Source organism: Arachis hypogaea, chromosome 5, assembly GCF_003086295.3.
Source record: "Arachis hypogaea cultivar Tifrunner chromosome 5, arahy.Tifrunner.gnm2.J5K5, whole genome shotgun sequence".
NCBI classification, from domain to species: domain Eukaryota; kingdom Viridiplantae; phylum Streptophyta; class Magnoliopsida; order Fabales; family Fabaceae; genus Arachis; species Arachis hypogaea.
This window is the reverse complement of record NC_092040.1, coordinates 96,023,328-96,044,836: the sequence shown is the minus strand read 5'-3', so window position 1 is coordinate 96,044,836 and position 21,509 is coordinate 96,023,328. Positions and strand designations below refer to the sequence as shown.

The following is a 21,509-nucleotide window of genomic DNA, read 5'->3' as shown; positions in this document are numbered from 1 at the left end:
GCATATTATTTTGCACTGTAAAAGTATAAGATGGAATTCAAGAGAAGTTAACATTTGTTGCATAACATATTACATTGAGAAATTGAAATATCAACGGATATTCAAGTTGCTCATTTTTACCCATTTACAACTACTCTTTCCAGAGATACTAAACGTAAGATACAAGTATAGCTCAATTGCTTTAGTTCCTGGGATAGACTACCATGTAAATCAAGAAGTTTACCAACCTCTCTCCAAAGAGATTATTCTTCAAACTAAAAATAAGAGAGATAACATCTAATACCCGAAAAACAAAAATAAAGATAAAAATAAAAACATCGTTATGCTCATTGATCGTGTGCTTGTTAACTGACTATCAATAACTAGATGTCTGGCACGTAAAATGCAAGGCCAATGGTTTCATAGTCTCACAGTAGAAGCAAACAAAAACACTCAATTCTCTTTCACTTCACTTTGTTTCTTCATCTACCTCATACTCATCCTCGTCATCGTCGTCATCGTCGTCCTCATCATCATCAGGTCTTCTGATTTGAGACAAATTGCTTAGCTCAAGTGCACCTTGCTCACTAAAGAACTCATTTCCAAATCTAAAGTCCCGTTGTTTAACCAGAAGCCAGCGGAGTAACCGGTCTTCCTTGTTTAGATAGTGCAGCTCCTTGTTTATTTCAGGAGTAGCCATCATGCTCAGTTGCATCAAATAGCCCTACATCATGTAAAAAAGGAAAACTACAATACATTAAATTACAATTGACTAATTGATAATTTTCCATTGCTACCTCAGATAAATGTCAGTATGGCTATTTCACATGCAGCATGCGGCAAACCACACATTCAAAAGAAGCATTCACTCCTTTGATTTTCCAATAAGAAGTTGCAATTCACTTCTTTGAGCCACATGACCACAGTCTAAAATTTACACATGCAATAAATCAACTTTAACTAATGAGCTAGTTATGTTGAACATTTCTCCAAACTATTCAGCATACCAACGGAGCCATTTTTACATTAAGGTTAAACCACATTCATCTGGTAGTTTCTGTAAACACATGGCTCTGTCCATTACTAATATAACCCGAATGATAAAAGCAGTTCACTCACTGAGATTTTGACTTAAACAGTAAAGAAACAATTATTCACCAAACAATGGTGATTAGACCACACACCACTGACTCACAGGTAGCAATGTAATACAACAAGGTGAATTGGTAAATGATACAAATGATGCGCATGTATAACAGAACAATACCACATCAAACATAACAGTTCCTTGGGTGGGAGGGAACCCTATGCTAATTGGTGAATGAATTCATTAATCTAAAATATCGGTCCAATAAGTAAAATTTTATTAAGTTCCACCATCACCATAAATCTCAAAGAATAGATGAGGTCAGCGAAACATCAATTGAATTCCAAATTTCATTAGGCAGAAAAGACACTTGCACACATCAAAGCTGATAAATATAAATAAAACAATAATGGAAAAAATAAAAAGAATTGCATATGCATGCACAGTGGAAAGTCATTCAACATTGCGAATAGTCATCAACCTCACCTTAAAATGTCTGCCATCTAACTTTTTTATACCGTAGCCTAATTGAACTTCTCCGAAACTCTTAACACCGGTGACAACCCCATTTCTTCTACAAACATGTTTCCCCACCCTAGTAACTAAATCCAAGAGGTCTTTCTTCTGTATATGGGGCTTAAACAGAAGCATACAATCGTAAAGTGGCATCTTATTCCTCCTGCACTAGGACGGCCAAGTCAGCTACCTTTCTGCATCAGATAGAAGTTGATTAGGAAGGCTAACTATGTTGCTAATATCACACTTTTTTAGCAACAAAATTATCAACATCGAACTTGGTTGGATTTCGCTTATACAATCAGATAGATCCGTGATCTGTGATATCTATTCTAAGGGTACTTGCAGTGGTGGTGGTAGTGGTGGTTTGAAAATGAGGTGAATATCTTCATGGATAAGTTCAATGTGTAAATTTACACATGAAGCTCATCCATAAAAATTTCCACCCTATTTGTACCCCAACCAAACATACCCTAAGATTTCAATTCAATCCAAGTTATATTAACTATATAATGAATCACTGCAAATACTTTCATTTTAAGCACTTCTCGTTATAAACTTCGATACTTACAACAAACAGAACATCAATGAGCAGAAAATTTTACTTTTCCAGTTCTATACATATCATATGTTCTCTCTACCACCAGAAAAATATATAATATACTTTTATTAAAATCTAATTTTTAGTAAAAATATCATGCGATAAAAAAGGTACCAAGCAAATCAACATCAGAAATCCAAAAAATATTGGGGGTAAAAATTTACCTCAAGCGTAATAGGAATGCGAATGACTGCTTGGTCTGCGGCGCCGACGGCGAAAAGGAGGAGAGTGGATTGTCGAGGACGGCGGCGGAGGCAGGAGGTGCTGCGAGAGGGAGGGAGAAGAGAAGAGCTCACACTCGAGTAAGAAGAGCGAACGGGTTTGCGAACTGTGATAGTGTGATATTTAAGGCGAGGGCAATTTCGGAAATTCAATTTGTAGTCCAATGCACCACTTTGTTTCCTATTTTTTGGTCTGGAGTCCAATAACTCATTTTGCCCACTACAAATTAGAGAAGAAGGAAATTTTGTTGATAAAAAAATTAATATGGTGGGCTTGGGCTAACAAAATGGGCCTCATACAGTTTGGTTTTTGGTCATGTAAATATTGTTTTAATAATAACAACTGAATTATTTAATGGGCTCAGCTGGTTTTCAACTTATTACAATCCACAAAAACTAACATACATCGTAGACAAAAAAAAAGTAATAATCTGTATATTTAGGATTTACCCATTTAGTTATCTTGTGTCATACTGTCATAAAGATATATATTAAAAATAGGCTGATTTAACCAACTTGGGTCGAGTGGTCAGCTCACTCGTCCGCCCTTAAATGAAGCTCAAATCTACGACGTATTAGTCCTTAACTTGTCGGGTTAGAGGATACCATTTGGATAAACAAAAAAAAAATAGGCTGATTTTTTTTATTTGAAAAAAATATTGGTGTTTTTTTTTAGAAATAGAATTATTTGGTGTAATTACAGATGGGTGGATTTTGTAAGTGAGAAGTCAACACGTGAGGGACGTGTTGAACACGTGGCAACATATTGGCTAACACGTGGGGGCGTGTTGAATGATTCCAATAATATTATAATACATTTCAAATATCAATATTCAACTAAAACACCATCTCTATTTCCATATTAAAAATAATTTCTGCTAAAAATATGATAATAGAGTTTTTTTTATGTATTTAATGTATTAAAATATAAAAAAAATCTTTGCATAGTATAAATTTTTTTTATGATATTCTTTTGTTTCTCTTTTGGCTCATTGTGGCACTTTCTCTTCATCTTATTTCTATTATTTCTCCTTTAAGTTTTTTTCTTCAATAAATTTATACTCATTTATATCAATATTTTAAAAAATTGGCATTTTTTCAACCCATTATTACGAATTTGTATTTATAATTTCATTGAATAATGTTACATGTACATCAAAATCAGCAACTAAATTCAGTCATCAGTATAAAATATATGTTAGAATACAAATACATATTAAAAATAAATTAAACCACACATGTATTTATATACAAATACATTAATGACTGATTTTAGTGACTGATTTTGATGTACAAATAACATTTTTAAATTTTATTTTACCGTTTTTTTTTCAAACAAATATCTTTTTTATGAGTTTTGAAATAAATTAGCTACTAAAAATACTACTTTACAACCAGAATAAGACACTATTATTAATAATAGATATATTCCTTTATTATAGTATAAAAGAAGTTTAAATTGTCATCTATCTTTTTGATAGTGTAAAATCAAAAGGCACTTAAATGAATTCACCAGATTTGGCCTTGGAAGTATATGAAAACTTATTTAGAATAATAAAACAGATTTTATTCACACACTTTCTAATTAAGTTAACTCTTAATAACACCCGAAAAAATACATGACCATCTCAACTAAGTTAAAGCAACATTATCTTCTTTCTTCTTCTTTTTTCCCATTATTTATTATTTCGGAAGAAGTAACCTATTTGCTGCTTGAAAATTGTATATTCTAAGTTGGAGGTGCAAAATAAAAAAGACAATATTACTTCATAGTGTTTGTCTTTAAGATATGTGGAAAGCTATGAAGAATAAGATAAAAATTACCTACTAAGTTCTTGACACTAGAAGAAAGACATGACCATCAACACCACTGTGGAGACAAGGTTTCTATTTAAATGAATTAACAATTTCGGTTGGGGGATACGGTGGATAATATAAAAAAAATTGTATCAATATGACACTTCTATAATAGATGTGGGATTTTGTAATAATAACTTAATTTGAATATAAAATTTGAAAATGAATCAAAATATAGCATATCTCAATTTTGCAAGGTAGGAGTGTGATAGCGAGTATGGTGACCGGGAGTGGATCATCTCCAATGAAAAAAAGTTGGATAGTGTTCAATGTAGAATTTCACTTTTCATTGTTCTCTCTCTTATTTAATTTTAGTTCCACTTATAAAATTAAAAGTGAAATATCACATTTTATTTTCTCAAGTGTTAAAAAAAATGGAGAGGATCCATTTCGTATGGTAACCTCATAAAAGAGGAAATTGCATGTTATTCAAACTTTAATGATGAAAGTGTAAAAGTATATGTTATATTAGCTTCATAATTAAATAGTGTAGGGCAGCACGTGCATTTTTCATTTTTATTAAAAATTAATTTACATAGTATTGCATTCTTTTAATTAAATATAATTTAATTATTTATTTTTTATTTTTTATTAATAATTCAAATTAAAAAGAATATCTTGTTATTCAGGTTAATCATTTTTTTGTAGAATTATAAAAAAATGTTTAACTTAACACGCTTATTTATTACTTATAATAGTTATTTTTTAAAAAATTATTCATTCTCTTTTTTTTTCCTCAAAAAGCATTAAATTTGCTTCTATTAGTAAAAAAAAATAATTTTTAATAGTAATTTATTTTCAATTTAGCAACGGTAAAAATAATCATATTTATTATAGCATATTAATAATGATAAATATATAATTATAAAAAAATTTAACTAAAAAATAATAATAATAAAATTAATGTCTTTAACATTGTTACTAAAACTAATTTTTGTTGTAGCAGTACTTGTATTACTATTATCCGCTATAAATATTCACAATTTTTTCATCAACTGTTAATAAGAACTTGAGGATATGGCAAACTACACCAAGCAAGTTCCTCTTCCTCTTTCAGTGGAGACTTTGATAGAGGAGATATGCAAAAAGCATAACCAACCTCCTCTTGATCCCACTTTGAGGCTAAATATCACGGCCTTGGATACACTCCAACGCTACCGTGCTGACACTCAAACTTACTCAACCTCTTGAGTTAAGACCAAGTCAGCCTAACCCTCAATGCTTAGCAAGAAAGCTAAGAACACAAGAGAACACAAGAGAAAGGAAGCTTGGTGGAAAGAACACTTTATTGCTCAAGTGTTTGTTACAAATGATTCACACACCTTACACTAACTCTCACCTCCTATTTATAGCCATCCACCTCCTCAATGGATGGTTAAGATTAAATCTAATCAATGGTCCATATTAATCATCCAGAACCTTCTTTACAAATATCTATCCTACCACAATTTTCTAAATGTTTCTAGATTATTCCATACCACTCTTTATACTTCTATATACATCTACACTCTTCTAGAATACTCTATGACTTTCCAGAGTCTTCTAGAACCTTCTAGGATATTTCGGGACCTTCTAGGACATTCTAGAACGTTTCGAAACCATCTAGAGTATTCTCAAACACTCTAAAAAACTATACAAACACTGTTAAATCTAACCTTCTAAAATTTACCGTGACATTCTCCCCCACCTAATGCGCAGACATCCTCATCATGTTCTATTCATGATAGCGCTGTAGGTGTTCTTGGAATTGCCACAGATCTTCACGAGCTTCCCAGCTAGCTTCAGTTATCGGGAGTCCTTTCCACTTGATCAAGTATTGAATACTTGGTGATACCCCTCTTCGTTGCACGATGCGATTAGCTAAGATCTCTTCAATTTCTTTATCAAAGGATCTAATCACCATGGGCGGAGCACGACTCGAGTCACCTCTAATCGGTTCGTCTTGGTCTCCATGATATGGTTTAAGCATACTCACATGGAAGACCGAGTGGATCTTCATAGAGAGATGGAGTTGTACTTTGTAAGCAACCTCCCCAACACATCCAATGATCTCAAATGGCCCTTCGTATTTGCGGATTAAGCCCTTATGAACCTTGCGAAAGGCTTTGAATTGTTGTGGAAGAAGTTTAATCATTGCCTTGTCTCCCACTTGATAGCTTGCATGCTTCCTCTTTTTATCTGCCAATTTCTTCATCCTCTTTGCAGCTTTGTCGAGGTAAGAACGAGTGACATCTGCTTGTTCTGCCCAAGACTTAATCATATGATAAGCTCCAGGGCTCTTCCCTGAGTAAGAGGAAGAAAGAGAGTGAGATGTAAGCGGTTGTTGTCCAGTCACAATCTCGAACGGACTCTTCCCTATAGACTCACTCCTTTGCAGATTGTATGAGAAATGAGTAATGTCTAGGAGTTTTGTCCAATCCTTCTGATTAGCGCTTACAAAATGCCTCAAGTAACACTCAAGTAAGGCATTCACTCTCTCAATCTGCCCATCGGTTTGAGGATGGAAGCTTGTTGAGAAATGAAGCTCCGACCCAAGGAGTTTGAATAGCTATGTTCATAGTCGTCCTGTGAAGCGTGGATCTCGATCACTAATGATGCTCTTAGGCAATCCCCAGTATTTCATCACATTCTTGAAGAATAGTCGTGCTGCCTCCTCTGCAGTGCAGTCAGTAAGGGCGGGTATAAAGGTAGCATACTTTGAAAATTGATCCACTACCACGAGAATAGATCCAAACTCCTCGGATTTCGGTAAGGCAGAGATGAAATCTAGAGAGACACTTTTCCATGGTCGTCCTGATGGAGGCAGAGGTTCCAACAACCCACTTGGTGTCTTGTTTTCAATCTTATCTTGTTGGCACACAAGACAAGTTTCACATAGCTCTCCACTTCATCTTTCATTTGAGGTCAATAATAAGAAGATTCAATGAGTGCTAAGGTCCTTTGCTGACCTTGGTGACCAGCCCACTTGGTATCGTGGCATTCTCTTACCAACTTTCTTATCAGATTTTCCCATTTAGGAACGTATAGTCTTCTCCCTTTTGTGTAGAGAAGGTCGTTTTCTAACCAAATTCTTTTGGTCTTACCTTCTCTAGCCAACTCCACCAACTTCTTGGATAATGGATCGTGATGCAACCCTTCCTTGATGGTATGCACAATATCTCCTTCAACCATAGAAATGGCCGCCATCCTGTATGGTTTTGAGATAGGCGGTTTCGCTCCTAACTCCAATTCAATGTTGTCATCCATCTTTCTTCTAGGTGATAACTGCTTTAGCAACTCGAGAGGTATCACATCTTTATTTTCTTTAAGGACTTCCTTGATTTTAAGGGGAACATCTTCTCCTTTGGCTATTGACTCCTCTTGTAGTAAAGCCAAAGACACCATCTCCTCCTTCTTAAAACCTTTCTTGAGTTGCATGGTCGAGAGCATCGGAATTCCTCCAGTCTTTGAGATTGTAGGGACCATGCATGGAGACCCTTTCTCCATGACGCATACTATATTGTAGTATGGCAGAGGTATTATATTTGCCTTTCTTTGCAAATCAAGCCCGATGACTATTTTAAAATCGTCCATGTGTGCTACTGAGAAATTCATAAGGCCCTTCCAAGAACCAAGAGTCATCTCAACCTCTTTTGCTACTCCCTTAAGGAGTTCACCCTTGGTATTCACGGGTTTAAACCAGTCATTCTTTTCGGTGATCTTCAACTCTAGTCTCTTTGCTTCATCAAGCGTGATGAAGTTGTGTGTAGCACCAGTGTCGATCATAGCCATGACAGGTTTTTCATTGATAAAGGCTTTAACATACATCAAGCCTTTCTTTTCTGCAGTGCTTGCCTCTTTGCCCTTCACAGCATTTATGTGTTGGATAGATCTAACACACTCATTTACTTGCGTTTGAGCTTCTCGTTCCTCGGAGATAGATGCCAAAGTCCCAAACTTGGGACAATCCTTCATTTGGTGTGGTCCCTTACACACAAAGCATCCTCCTTTAATTTGGGCACGAAAGCCTTCTTCTTTTCTTTGAAGAGTATTTTACTTCTTTCTTGGTTGAGAAACTCTTCCTCTTGTCTCTCCCACCTTTAGTAGAACTAGGTTTGGAGGAAGACTTGGGTTTAGAGTCTCCCCTATGATACTCAATGAGTGATTTGGCCACCACGATGGCCTCATCAACATCTTTAACATTCCTTCTTTGTAGTTCTTGCTTTGCCCAAGGTTGGAGTCCATCAATGAAGAAGAACAATGCATCATCTGATGCTAAGTTGGGGATTTGAAGTGTGAGAGTAGTGAACTCCTTTACATAGTCGCTAATCATACTCTTGTGCTTCAACTCCCTCAACTTCTTCTTTGCTTCATAAACCACATTCTCGGGGAAGAACTATCTTTTCAACTCTCTTTTGAAATCTTCCCATGTGGCTATGTTGCAAGTACCCTTTTTCATATCTACGCACTTTCTCCTCCACCACAAAGTAGCATTATCAGAAAGGTAGAGAGCTGCAGTGCGTACCTTTATTGCTTCTTCGACCACCCCTTGGCCTTCAAAGTATCTCTCCATTTGCCATAGGAAGTTCTCCATCTCTCGAGCGTCCCTCACGCCCTTGAATTCCTTTGGCTTTGGGAGATCAATCTTCGTCATCTCCCTTATAATGGTTGGTCAAGATTTTGCCTCATCGAACCAAACTCGAACTTCCTCAAATAACTTCAAGGAATTCTCAAGCTTCTCTTTGATTTGGAGCATGCTTTCTTTAAAAGCATCTAGTTCTCCCAACACGTGAGTCTCGAGGATCTCCTTGTCATGTTCTATCCTTTGGAAGCGCTCATCCATAGAGGATAGAACATTTTCCAACATAGAAACTCTTTCTTCTAAGAAGTTAGAGTCCATACCTCTAGGCTCACTTGAAGAACGGACCTTCTTGCCTCCCCATTGAGAAGGAATAGCATCCCTTCCTCTTTGAGACTCAACATACTCCATAGTGATACTAGAAGTCATACCCACAAACCACTTGTACTCCCTCTCGAACCTTGCTTTGATGCCAAATTGTCACGGCCTTGGACACACTCCAACACTACCGTACCGACACTCGGACATACTCAACCTCTTGAGCTAAGACCAAGTCAGCCTAACCTTCAATGCTTAGCAAGAAAGCTAAGAACACAAGAGAACACAAGAGAAAGGAAGCTTGGTGGAAAGAACAATTTATTGCTCAAGTGTTTGTTACAAATGATTCACACACCTTACACTAACTCTCACCTCCTATTTATAGCCATCCACCTCCTCAATGGATGGTTAAGATTAAATCTAATCAATGGTCCAGATTAATCATCCAAAACCTTCTTTACAAATATCTACCCTACCACAACTTTCTAAATGTTTCTAGATTATTCCATACCACTCTTTATATTTCTATATACATCTACACTCTTCTAGAATACTCTATGACTTTTCAGAGTCTTCTAGAACCTTCTAGGATATTTTGGGACCTTCTAGGACATTTTAGAACGTTTCGGAACTATCTAGAGTATTCTCAAACACTCCAAAAAACTATACAAACACTGCTAAATCTAACCTTCTAAAATTTACCGTGACATAAAGCTTGCTCTCATTGGGGAGCAACGTGCTCTTGAAATTCTCAATCAAATCAGAAAGATTGGAATCAAAACCTCTTTTAGTGGTTTCATTAAATTCATGATCGATAATTCACCTTCTTCTTCTTCCTTTAAACCCTACAAAAGTTGTTTCTTAAGTAAAGTCTTAATTTCTTTAATTTCTTTATAAATCTGGAGAAGTTTTGACATTTTTACTAAATAATTAAAAAAATTATTTTTGACTTTTAAGTTAATTTATTTTTTTGAACAACTTTTGACTTTTGAGTTAATTAGTTTGTAGATTTTTTTTAATCATTGTATTTATTTTTCATTTCATTTCTGCCCTCGTCTCTTTCATTTCATTTTATCAAGTATGTCTTTATTTATATATATATATATATATATATATATATATTAGGCTATTATTAATAGTTGATATTAAAAGATAGAATATTCTAAAAGTATTCAAAATTTAGTTACATCGATGAATTATGAGCTTAAGTACTTAACAAATTGTTATTCTTAAGACATGGCTTAACAAAACTTACACCTTTTTTTTCTCAAAGATAATATTATTTTATTATTATAAAATAATAATGTTTTCATAAAAAAGTATAAAAGAAATTGGATATTTACAAAACTTACACCTTATTTAGTTCTTGTTCTTGTTTTTTTTTTAAAGAACATATTCCATTCCGTTAAAATAATTGTCGCCTTGACTTTTTGATAAATTAAGAAATTAATGTATTTAGCCTTATTTTTTATTTAAATAATTGATTTCAATTTATAAAAAATCAAAATAAAATTATTTTTTAATGAAACTCTTTAAGCAAAATTACTTTAATTAATAAATATCATTGATTATTTTTTTAAGATTCAAAGACTATTAATAGTTGAATTGATTAGAAATTAAATATTTTTAAGATTTCTCTAAAATCTATCTTAAAATTATAAATTGAAAAAAATATTTAAAATAAAAAATTAAATTTTCAATACATGTATTAAAAAAAATAATTTCACTAAAAATAAAATTAACATATGCATAATAGATTATTTTATACAAAAAAACTACATGACCAATAAATATTAATATTTTTTATCAGTAATAACTTACGCCTATATTTACATATATTTTAAATATAAAAAGTATATAATTTGCACCTATATTTATAAATTTTCTTTGTTGCGAAAACTAATGGAAGTTGATGTGAATTGTACAGAGCAAGTTTCTCTTCCAACTAAATTGGAGAGTTTAATAGAGCAGATATGTAATGAACAGAAGAAGCCACCATTAAATTCTGTTGTGAGAAGGAAGCTCGCTGCCATTGGAGAGAAACAAGCTCTTGATATTCTCAACTCCATTAAAGAAAGGGAAATCCAAAAGTCTTTTGGTGGTTTCGTTCTATACATGATAAAGGAGTTATCTTCATTATCATCTCCTTCTCCAACACAGTATGCTTCTACTCTTTCGGCCACCAATGATACTGAAGATTCTGATGTTACACTTAGTTTAAGCACACGGCTTTTTTATATAATTAGATATGATAAAAACTTTAATTCCCAGAATACACACCGCAGGAAAATGTTACTGAAATACGCAGGCCCAAGTCTTACCCACCACCCACAAAATGGGTTTCCTTATGATTTCAGGTGAAGCGCCTGCGGAATGGAACAAGAAGCAGCAGGTTCCAACTCTAGGGTGGCGGCCACGAAATGGTCCAGGTGCCATTTTGTGGCTGTCACCCGTGAAATAGGTGACATCTAGGACGGCGGCCATGAGTTGGCTCCAATTCAGCTGCAGCGCACTTGAGTTGGAACACTTCTAGTGTACTGGACACGAAATGGAATCGTGGTGTGCCTATATAAACGCTGCTGGATGAACCACGGAGGAAGCCATTCTGTATCCATTCTCCTCCTACTATCCAATATTCTCTCAAGTTCACAAGCTTCTTTCTCTCTTAGAAATTGTTGGGGTATTCAGATTGGTTTGTTTTATGTATGGCTTCTGAGAACGTGTATTTAATTATATATCCCAATGGAGAAATTTCTCATACAACAGAAGAGATAACATTCGTTTGCGACGATCCATTATGGATAATGATTCCGCCACAGACATCATTGCAAGATCTGAAGAATTTGATTTTGGTTCATACCGAAATGGTTGGGAAAAAAGAAATCACAAAGCTGACTTATAGGATGCCGGTTGCAGTGGCCAACTTGTTTGCGTATCAAAAAATGCAGATAAAATCTGATCAGCAGGTGTCGATGATGTTCTCTTATCATCGCAGCATAGGTACGATATATTCGTTGGAGCTTTGTATGAATATTCAGAATATTGGTGGAAGCTCGTCTAGTTCCAATAATGTGGAAGGGGTGAGAAATATGGGAGCTGTTGATTTTGCACCGGGTCCGGATATAAGTAGGGACCGTAGTCCAAGCTTCAATGCGTTTGTTGTGCGGGAACAGAATGCAAATCTACGGGAACCGTGTCCCTCCCCTTCAACCTTACTTGGGTTCGATAGGCATCCCGATGTTGGCATTGCTGAAACTTCTGACGAGGATGACATTGAAGAATTCAGTGGTAATGAGGCAGAAGCCATTCCAGAAACGTAACCTGTACATCACGACTCCGTTCCTCTAACACCTGTCGAACCGGTAGGTGGAGGTGTATCCTCCAGCACACCTACAAACTACCTGTCCCTGAATCTTAGAGCAATGCATTCGAGTAACGCAGAGGACAGACCTAGCAGTTACGCTCTGTCAGGCGAGATGAAGCTCGAAATTGGGTTAAAGTTTCTGAACCGGGAATCAATGATGCTGGCAGTCAAAAACTACAACATCCGTAGGAGTGCAGAGTATAAGGTCGTAGAGTCCGACCAAAGGAGGTATGTATGTCGATGCAAGCAGTTCGGTGATCAATGTCGTTGGATGGTGTGCGGGTTGTGAAGACAAGGTCTTCCAGATTCTGGGAAATTTGAAAATACAAAGGGCCTCATAGTTGCTTGGCAAATTCGATGTCTCAAGACCACGCTCAACTAGATAGCAATGTGATCTGTCAACACATATTCCCCATAGTGCATGCTGATGCGACTATTTGTGTAAAGGTGTTGCAAGGGTCGGTAGAGTCAGCATACGGGTACTAGGTGTCTTACAAGAAGGTTTGGCACGCGAAGCAGAAGGCAATCGGAAGGATCTATGGTGATTGGGACGAGTCCTATGACCAGTTGCGCAGATACTTCAATGCACTGCAAGCTTTCGTCCCAGGTATTCGTTGCAATTTACTTTCGTATGGTCTTTGCTATTCATTGTCCATTTACTCCTTAACAACTTTGACTAAGTAAAACATTGGTTTACAGGGACAATTGTTGACCTCCAAACAGTTTCGTACTATGTCAGAAACACCCTTGACCGTGATAGCGTCATGTTTTACCAGGTTTTCTGGTTGTTTCCTTCATGTGTTCAAGCGTTTAGGCATTGCAAGCCACTGGTATCAGTAGACGGAACACATTTGTACGGTAAGTACGCTGGCACCCTTCTCATGGGTATAGCACAGGATGGAAACAACAATATTCTGCCCGTTGCCTTTGCCCTTGTCGAAAGGGAGAACACAGATGCATGGTACTTCTTCCTGACCAATTTGAGGAGACATGTAATGACTAGGCCAGGAGTTCTTCTTATCTTCGATAAGCATGCTGCAATAAAGGCGACATTGGAGCGTGAAGGATGTGGCTGGGAGCACAATGTTTACTGTATACGACATATTGCCTCCAACTTCGCAACAAGTTTTAAGAGTAAGGAAGCCAAAAGACACCTGTTTAATGTCGCTTATTCAAAGACGCAAGAGCAAGTGCAGTACTACCTTGAGTTAATTAGCAGCGAGGATCCCATAGCATTGCCGCAGATGATGGGTTGGATACGAGGGTTAGAGCCACTTAAATGGCTCCAGCACCTTGAAGAGGGCCGACGATATGGTCACATGACGACCAATCTTTCTGAGTGTATCAACTCCGTCCTGAAAGGCACTAGAAATCTACCCGTCTGTGCAATTGTCAAGTCTACCTACCATTGCCTAAATGAGTTATTCGTCATCAAGGGTCAGCAAGCACAAGTGCATATTGCAAGCGGTCAGGTGTTCTCACAGTTCCTGCAGAAGGCCATATTAGCGAACCGTGAGGGAATTTCTCAGATGCTAGTGACGTCGTACGATAGAGCCACTACCGTATTCACAGTCGATGAGATAACTGCTGTAGGGGTGCAGTCTCGGTTTAGGCTTAACCTTCAGGCTCGTAGATGTGACTGTGGTTACTTCCAGGCGTTACACTACCCATGTGCTCATGCTCTAGCCGCTTGCGCCTACGCGAGACTAGAGTGGCAATAGTACGTTGACTTGGTATACCGGGTTGAGAGCATGTACCGGGTCTATGAAATGGAATTCCAGCCAATGCCGGATGAGGAGATGTGGCCGCCTTATGAAGGAGCACGTGTCCATCCCAACCCCCTCCTACGACGTACACTAGAAGGACGTCCGGTGTCGACGAGGATTCGGAATGAGATGAACAAGGTTGAGCTCGGACCCGGTAAGTGATGTGGTCTTTGCAGGCAACCAGGACATACAAGGTGACATTGTCCCTATGCTTCTGCAACCTAGAATGCCACCAGCTTGGTTTATTGTATTTTTTTTAGCAGTTATTTCAGTTTTATTGTACTAATGAATCACTTTTGTTTCTTGTTATTTTGTTGACTTCGGTTTGGTTTGCGTGTGTTGTTTATGTAGACAAACTAATATCATAATAAAATACCGTACGATCGTTAATAAAAATACATGATGGAAGTAAACAAACCAATACATAACACAAACAAATAGAACAATACCTAATGGTACGAGTACATAAAGATAACTAAACGGTAAAACATATAACAATGGACGATGACAAGATAAATAAGCGGTAACACATATAACAGAGAACAGCTAAAAGAATGCTAGTGGTGCTCGTGTCCCAGTCTGCCGCCTGTTCCACACGGAGGAGCTCGAGTGTCCCGGCGGGGACGACCATGATGTCCTTCGTCCGCGTCCACGCTAACCTCAGCCCCAGTGTAAGAAAGCCGTCTGCCCTGCATCTACATAGCATCGTAGGGTCAGAGTGCAGAGCCACCTGTGTCACCGATGGAGGTAGATCTCCTCCCCGCAGGTGCATACTGCGTGTCAATGTTGGATCAGGGCTGGACGAGTGCAAGATCTGTTGGTGTATGAGGGGATGCTTGCTAAGGGATGAAATGGTCCAAACCGTCGAAAAACGAAGAGAAATTTATCCATCCAACTCTGTCCATAGAATCAATTAAGTCCCGTGTACCTCCCTGTGATGAACCGCCAACCTCGTAGCTGTTCTGATATGGCATAAAATGCTGCATGGAAGATGGCTGGGGTAGGGTCCGCTTTAACAAAAGGTTGCGGGTAGTAGTAGTCCCCTGGAACTGGAGGAGACTGTGGTGGAGGATGGTAATCCATGTATGGCTCAAAACCGGGGCGGTCTTCCTCCGGTAAATCTGGCCTATCCTCTCCAGGGTCAGCATGTTCTTCAACTCTGCCTCTGCGAGGACGGCGACGACGATGGTCTTGGAGAACCGGCGGCAGATTAACCACGGGGCCCCTTCCATACTCTTCTGGTGTGCCTGTGGGGACAACTTCCTACCTCGGATCATGGAATGCATCAGGGGCAGACAAAAACCTCCTTGTTCTGTCGCAGTACCACCTGTAGTAATCTTGACTGTGACGCAATGTATCTGCATGATCAATGTGCAGCCTGTATGCATCACTTCGCCAATTTGCCCATACCTCAAACCACTCGGATAGTCTAACTGGCCACCATCCGTCATCATTGCGGGCTGACTGTCGATGAAAGGTATCAATATTAAGTGGAGGGTTTGGAGGTTCTTGCTTTCCCTCAAATTGACGCAACACTCGGTCAACATTCAGGATCTCAATCCACTTGAAAAATATGAGAGGCACAACGGCGGTATAAAAGTCTCCATGTGGGTGGCCGAGAAATTCAGCCGGAACTCTAGAGAGAATCCGTGGATCCATGTATGGTTGCCAAACAAATTACACATAAAAGAAACTCCGTCACCTAAAAGCATATACACAGTTGTTGGTAACATATTAATGACAACCATCACCAACCTCATCCACCTGCAGATTGTCCAACCTCAGACGGTGCCTCAATAAGCGCTGCTCAGCATAGTCATTTTGTCCTTTTTTGCCTGCCCACCTGTTGGACAAGGACAAAATTAAAAAAAAAAAGGAATTTCCAACCGCAAAGGATATCTGATAACAGTCACAAAGTGGGAAGACATATACCATATCTCGTGGCTAAAGAAAAACTATACGGTGTCGTGGCATTCGGTGCCAAGAAAGGTAATCTGTAGTATATCCACGACATGAGCAACATATGACAACCGGCCATACCCTAACACTGTACTCTGTTGCTAAGCACATAGCACGATATAACCAATAGAGGACGACGCTACCCCAACTGTACGTGTAAATTCCATCATAGTCAGCCAATAACGACAGATATCAAACATGCACCGTGTTGTTCGCCTTGTCTGGAAGAAGCACGCCTCCCAACAAGTAAAGTATGTAACACCGTGCATATTACATGAGGCCATTATCTTCTAAGTCAAGCGGCATCTGCTGAAGACAAATTCTGAGCCACTTCAGCTTTATGTTGAACTTCGTTGTCCCTACATGGCCGGTGAGAACCTCACCTAGAAGTTCATGACACCATTCCCAAATATCTCTTTGGTGAAACTTGCTCCATGACCTCAAAGTATCACTAACAGGCTGACCATCAACAGGTAACCCTAGCTGCATTGCTACATCCTCCAGGGTTATCATACACTCGCCCTAAGGGAGGTGGAAGGTGTGTGTCTCCGGTCGCCATCGTTCGACAAAGGCACTAATAAGTGGATTGTCGTACTCGAAGCGCTTGATCAAAGAGGCATGGTAAAATCCCGTGCGTCTCAGATAAGGCTCAAGCCTTTGCCGCCTAATTCCATGTTTGGATCCGTAGGATCTACCATGAAAACATTGACGAGCGTGCCATGAGGAGTAAGAACATGTGTCGGCTGCAACATAAGGTAGCAAGAAATACAATACTTTAAAATACTCTACAAAAATGTTTAAAGATGGAAAAAATTATGTCTAATAATCTCAAACAACAATAATCAGCTTAATAACGTAAACTAACCTTAAGGAATAAATGTGCCGCTATATGATGTTCGTCCAACCGGTTCAAGTTCTCTTCTGCATTAACCCCTCCCCCACTCATATTAATTTTTTTTCCCAGCACTGCCCTCCCACCCACCTCCTCCTACCTTCCTTTTACCACTTATACAAATTTTTTTACCCTATCATCCCTTCAACCGTGCATGAGGTCCCCTCCCTCACAACCCTTTTATAATGGTCCTGGCTCCCTTCCCAAGTGTCTCCTGCCTCCCAACATGACCAATGCATGTGCAGCTGCTACGTTGATCTCCTTTTCGTTGGCGCCAGGGACGAGGTCCTCCATTTCGTTGGAGCCGCCAGCAGCTTGGGCCAATTCGCATGCGCTGTCCCTGAGGTGCATCACCTCGTGTGCGCCGTCAGCGAGATTGCTCCATTTCGTGCATGGCATTAACAAAATGTGGAAAGCTGCTGTCTCTGTTCTATTTAGTTGGCGTCTTCCCTAAAATAATGGCAATCTCCGTTTCTTGATCGTCGGGTACGAATTGAACATGTGTATTTCAAAATCATTTTCAGCTAGTGCGTATTTTGAAAATAAAAATTTCTCATATATTTAATTAGATAACACACACCAAGGTTCTTAATCAACTTTAATTTAAGCTTTCATCTTTTTTACTTTTCTTTCCTAAATTATCACATACCATATATTATTATCGAATTTGTTCAAGTTTTGAGGTAAACACTAAACACACATTTAAAAACCTTTTTATCCAAGACAAAATTTAAAAAATAATCTGCCTTTATTATCATAATAATAAACAGCTTGTCTATTTCAGCAAAATTTGATGCTGTTGTAGTCCAAAAATATTGTAATGATAAGTAACTCCGAAATTCAAATCAAAAGTGTTTGAGAGTTGTTAGGCTCCTTTGTTTATACTGTTTGTTGCTTCCTTGAGAGGTCTTGTATGTATGTTTATCATGTGTAATCCATTATTCGAAGGTAAATTTGATAAATACAATTTTTTTTTTCGATAGATTGGACAGTTTTTAATTTTAGGCATCACACACTTACACATATTTAAAGATTTTATTTACTATTTAATCACCGCCCATCCGAATAAAACATGTTAAGAAACCAAAGCCTCAAATACAGATACAATTCCATTTGAATGCAGTTTGTGGTGGGCCCGTGGGATAGATAACACTTATTTGGACTATCATCTGTGATTGTCCAGAATACTTATTAGTAAGTATTTTTTTGTGGATAATTAATTAAATAATGTTATTACCATTTTTGAATGGATCAGGATGCACAAGGGGCCAAATTATAGTGAAGGACGACGAGAAGGATGTTATCTTGAGTTTGGAAGCCTTGGTCATAAGTAAGCCCAAGGCAAATAGAAACTAAGAGGGAGGCTGAATGATTATATTCAAATTGCTTCTTGGAACTGTTATGGATATAGTGGATCTCAGAGGCAATGAAAAAATCATCAGCAAAACATGATCAACATATTTGAATTATCTGATCTTTCAGTTTTCTTCCCCTTCATGTGTGTGTGATGTCTTTTTAAGTTGTGTTTTAATTACATTATCGATCAATGTAGTTTTCAATGCTTTATTTATTAAGCCTGAAGAAAAATTATCAATATGAATGCTTCAACTTGAAAGATTTCCTCTCCAAAGTACACATATTTATATCCAAAATTCTCTCTCTTTAATATTCTCTATATTTGTATAGTTGTGTATTTTTACACATGCACATAGTGGTTTGTAGTTCTACAAAGTCCTCAAAAATCTCATTGGGTCTTCGGGTAAAAATAGAAAGTAATTAACATAATTAATTATTTTTTATTAATATTTACCAATATTAAATATTAAATTTTAAAAACAAAAAAATAAAATATTAGACCAAAATATTAATTAATATTAATAAAATTATTAATCCCTCTCACTTTTCAAAAAATATTTTTCATGAACAGAAAGGAATGCCAATCTATATATATGAGAATCAAAACTATATAATAAGTCTTCAATTGTCGTAAAAGAAAGACACGTAAATCCTTCCTATTGAATTCATACCGTTGTCAAACGAAACTCTATATCCTCCAATTTGGTCATGATCATAGCATATTTATAACTAAAATTAAATTTGAAAAGAAATTTAATTGTCTAGTATCTAGTGTCTATCACTATTTTTTTTCCTCTTATTTAGATAAGATGGTTATTCTAATAAAAAATTTATGATTGTTATTATATAAAATATTTTATTTTAATTATTGAATAATAAATTATAAGACTTAATTTTTATATACTATAAAAATATTATTTTTATTTAAAATATAATTAAATAAATAAACTATACTTTTTAGATAAAATTATTATAAAAAATGTTTTTAACATTTTTATTAAAATAGTTGTCTTTAAATAATAGTATAGGAAGGTTTTCACATATGCCATGGTACTTTATTGCTTTATTGCTATTCCAGTGTGCAGAGACGTTGAGATTTATAATATAATATTTAGATGGTGTAGATGTATGATTAAGTAATACAATAAATCATTGAGAGAGAGAGTGCAGGTAGATCCTAGCACGGGTCATTTCCTTAACCTATTTTATTTTTATGAGAATGACGTAATGGACAATTGCATTGATTTTTGTCTTTTTCCTTAGCCAAGTTTGAGAGAAAATTTGTCGGCTGGAATTTGAAGCCGATGGAATAGTGGGCCCATATTCTTGTTGGGTTGTGTGAGCTAAAGCCAGTGTAAATGTAAAAAATGTAGGCCAAGGAAAAATAGGGTAACATGCGATGACAAAATAAAAGGGATTTAAATCTCGTCTTGTGCATGTAACAATTTATTGGTCAATGACAAATTCTTAAATAGAACTCAGCACCGCAACGGATTACTCCTTAACCTGTCGGGTTGAGAAATACCGTAAAAAACTAAAAAACAAGAAAAAGTAACTAAATACCAAAAAAAGAATAAAAAAGGGTAACTATTAATAAATTATCGCTATTTATTGTTAAGAAGCCCTTTTTATTAATGATGTCTAAAAATGAATGGTTTGCGTAGTGGTAACTGGTAGTGAGAATGAGTAATGCTGTACATACAAGTCTTTTTGGCTTATAAATCTTACAAGTTGTGTCAAATCTAACAAAAATTACATTCACCCATTGAAGCGTGATAACACACGCATCACTCAACTATTTTCAAAGCGCGCTCTCACTCACCATTATGAAAGACACTTCTTCTTTTTCACGTTCCACCTTCTCCTCCTTCTCTTGAGAAAGTACAATAAAAAAGAAAAGATGAATAAGAAAAAAAAGAAGAAAAAAATTGTAATGATGATAAAAAAAAAAGGAAGAAACAATAGAAGATGAGAAGGAAGAAGAGGAAGAATTTTGAATTATACAAAACTTATCAGAATAAAAATACACCTAAAATTTCTTAAAATACACCCAAATATCTTCGTATTACACCCAAATATCTTCGTGCTACACCCAAATTTGTTGCAAATAGGGGTGGCAAGCGGGGAACTCCGCCCCGCCCCGTCCCGCCAAAAGCCCGCCCCTAGGCGGGTTGGCCCGCGCCCGCCCCGCCTAGTGAGGCGGTCCCAAAATTCCAGCCCGCCCCGCCTAATGGCGGGCTGGTGGGCTCTTTTTTTTATTTTTAATTATTAAATAATATATATATATATAAAGACATACAAAGATCTCTTTTGCTTTTTACTTTTAACTATTATAATTTCTAAAAGTATAAACAAATTATAATTTTTATATTCACAAACATTAAAGTCTTTGTAATTATAAATATCTAATAAACATAATTATAAACTAAGTTTTCATCCAAAACATAATTATAAATATTGTTCACAAAGCAAAATAAATATAATCCAAAACATAATTATAAATATTATCTCTAAAACAAAATAAACATAATCCAAAACACTCAATTTTCATCTTCATTCTCTTGTAAGTTGGGTTGGGAGAAGTTGGGTTTCGGTAAAAAATTGTAAAAATACCCCCTTGCTAAAAAATACTAAGCCCGGCGAGAAAACCCACCCCGCCCCGCCAAAGCCCGCGGTTTAAGCAGTGCGAGTTAAGCGGACTTTTACTATTTGGCGGTCCCAATTTTCCAGCCTAACCCGCCTTTTTTGGCGGGTTATGCAAGCTGGCCCGGTGGGTTTAGGCCCATTTGCCACCCCTAGCTGCAAATATAGAAAAATATTTTTTCTAATGCTATGTTTTTTTCTTCTTCTTTTTTTTCTTATTTTTTCTTTTTTTAGTTAAATGATTGTAAGTTCATCATCTTTCAAGTAATTTTACAGTATTATGTATTTCTTCTTCTTCTTTGTGTAATATTTTTTGTTTTTAATCTTGTTAAGAAAGTAAAACAAGAAGAAACTTGAGAAGGTAAAATAAAAAAAAAAGATGAATTAAATTT

General features: G+C 36.7%; 2 protein-coding genes and 1 long non-coding RNA gene across 4 annotated transcripts; 2 read left to right on the top strand and 1 right to left on the bottom strand.

The window, feature by feature from the left end:
• Window positions 1–8: 8 nt before the first annotated feature.
• LOC112802092 (uncharacterized) lies at window positions 9–2,599 on the bottom strand. 2 transcript variants are annotated; one of them, XM_025845111.3, is made up of 3 exons: window positions 2,348–2,599; window positions 1,553–1,776; window positions 9–703 (listed from the first exon to the last, which is right to left on the bottom strand). In XM_025845111.3, the coding sequence occupies exons 2-3, from the start codon at window positions 1,733–1,735 to the stop codon at window positions 449–451; spliced, it is 438 nt and encodes a 145-aa protein (XP_025700896.1). In that variant the 5' UTR covers window positions 1,736–1,776; window positions 2,348–2,599; the 3' UTR covers window positions 9–448. The 2 variants fall into 2 exon arrangements, with proteins under 2 accessions (XP_025700896.1, XP_072093587.1); XM_072237486.1 differs by having other exon boundaries at window positions 1,553–1,772; window positions 2,348–2,530.
• A 9,960-nt stretch (window positions 2,600–12,559) lies between these two features.
• LOC112803802 (uncharacterized) lies at window positions 12,560–14,222 on the top strand. The gene is made up of 4 exons (XM_025847262.1): window positions 12,560–12,729; window positions 12,843–12,980; window positions 13,077–13,108; window positions 13,201–14,222. Exons 1-4 carry the CDS (start codon window positions 12,560–12,562, stop codon window positions 14,220–14,222), a joined length of 1,362 nt encoding a protein of 453 aa, XP_025703047.1.
• Window positions 14,223–17,939: 3,717 nt separating this feature from the next.
• Window positions 17,940–18,751, top strand: LOC140184602 (uncharacterized). Its single transcript, XR_011881696.1, has 2 exons — window positions 17,940–18,066; window positions 18,374–18,751. It is a non-coding gene; the product is annotated as an uncharacterized lncRNA (long non-coding RNA).
• Window positions 18,752–21,509: the final 2,758 nt, after the last annotated feature.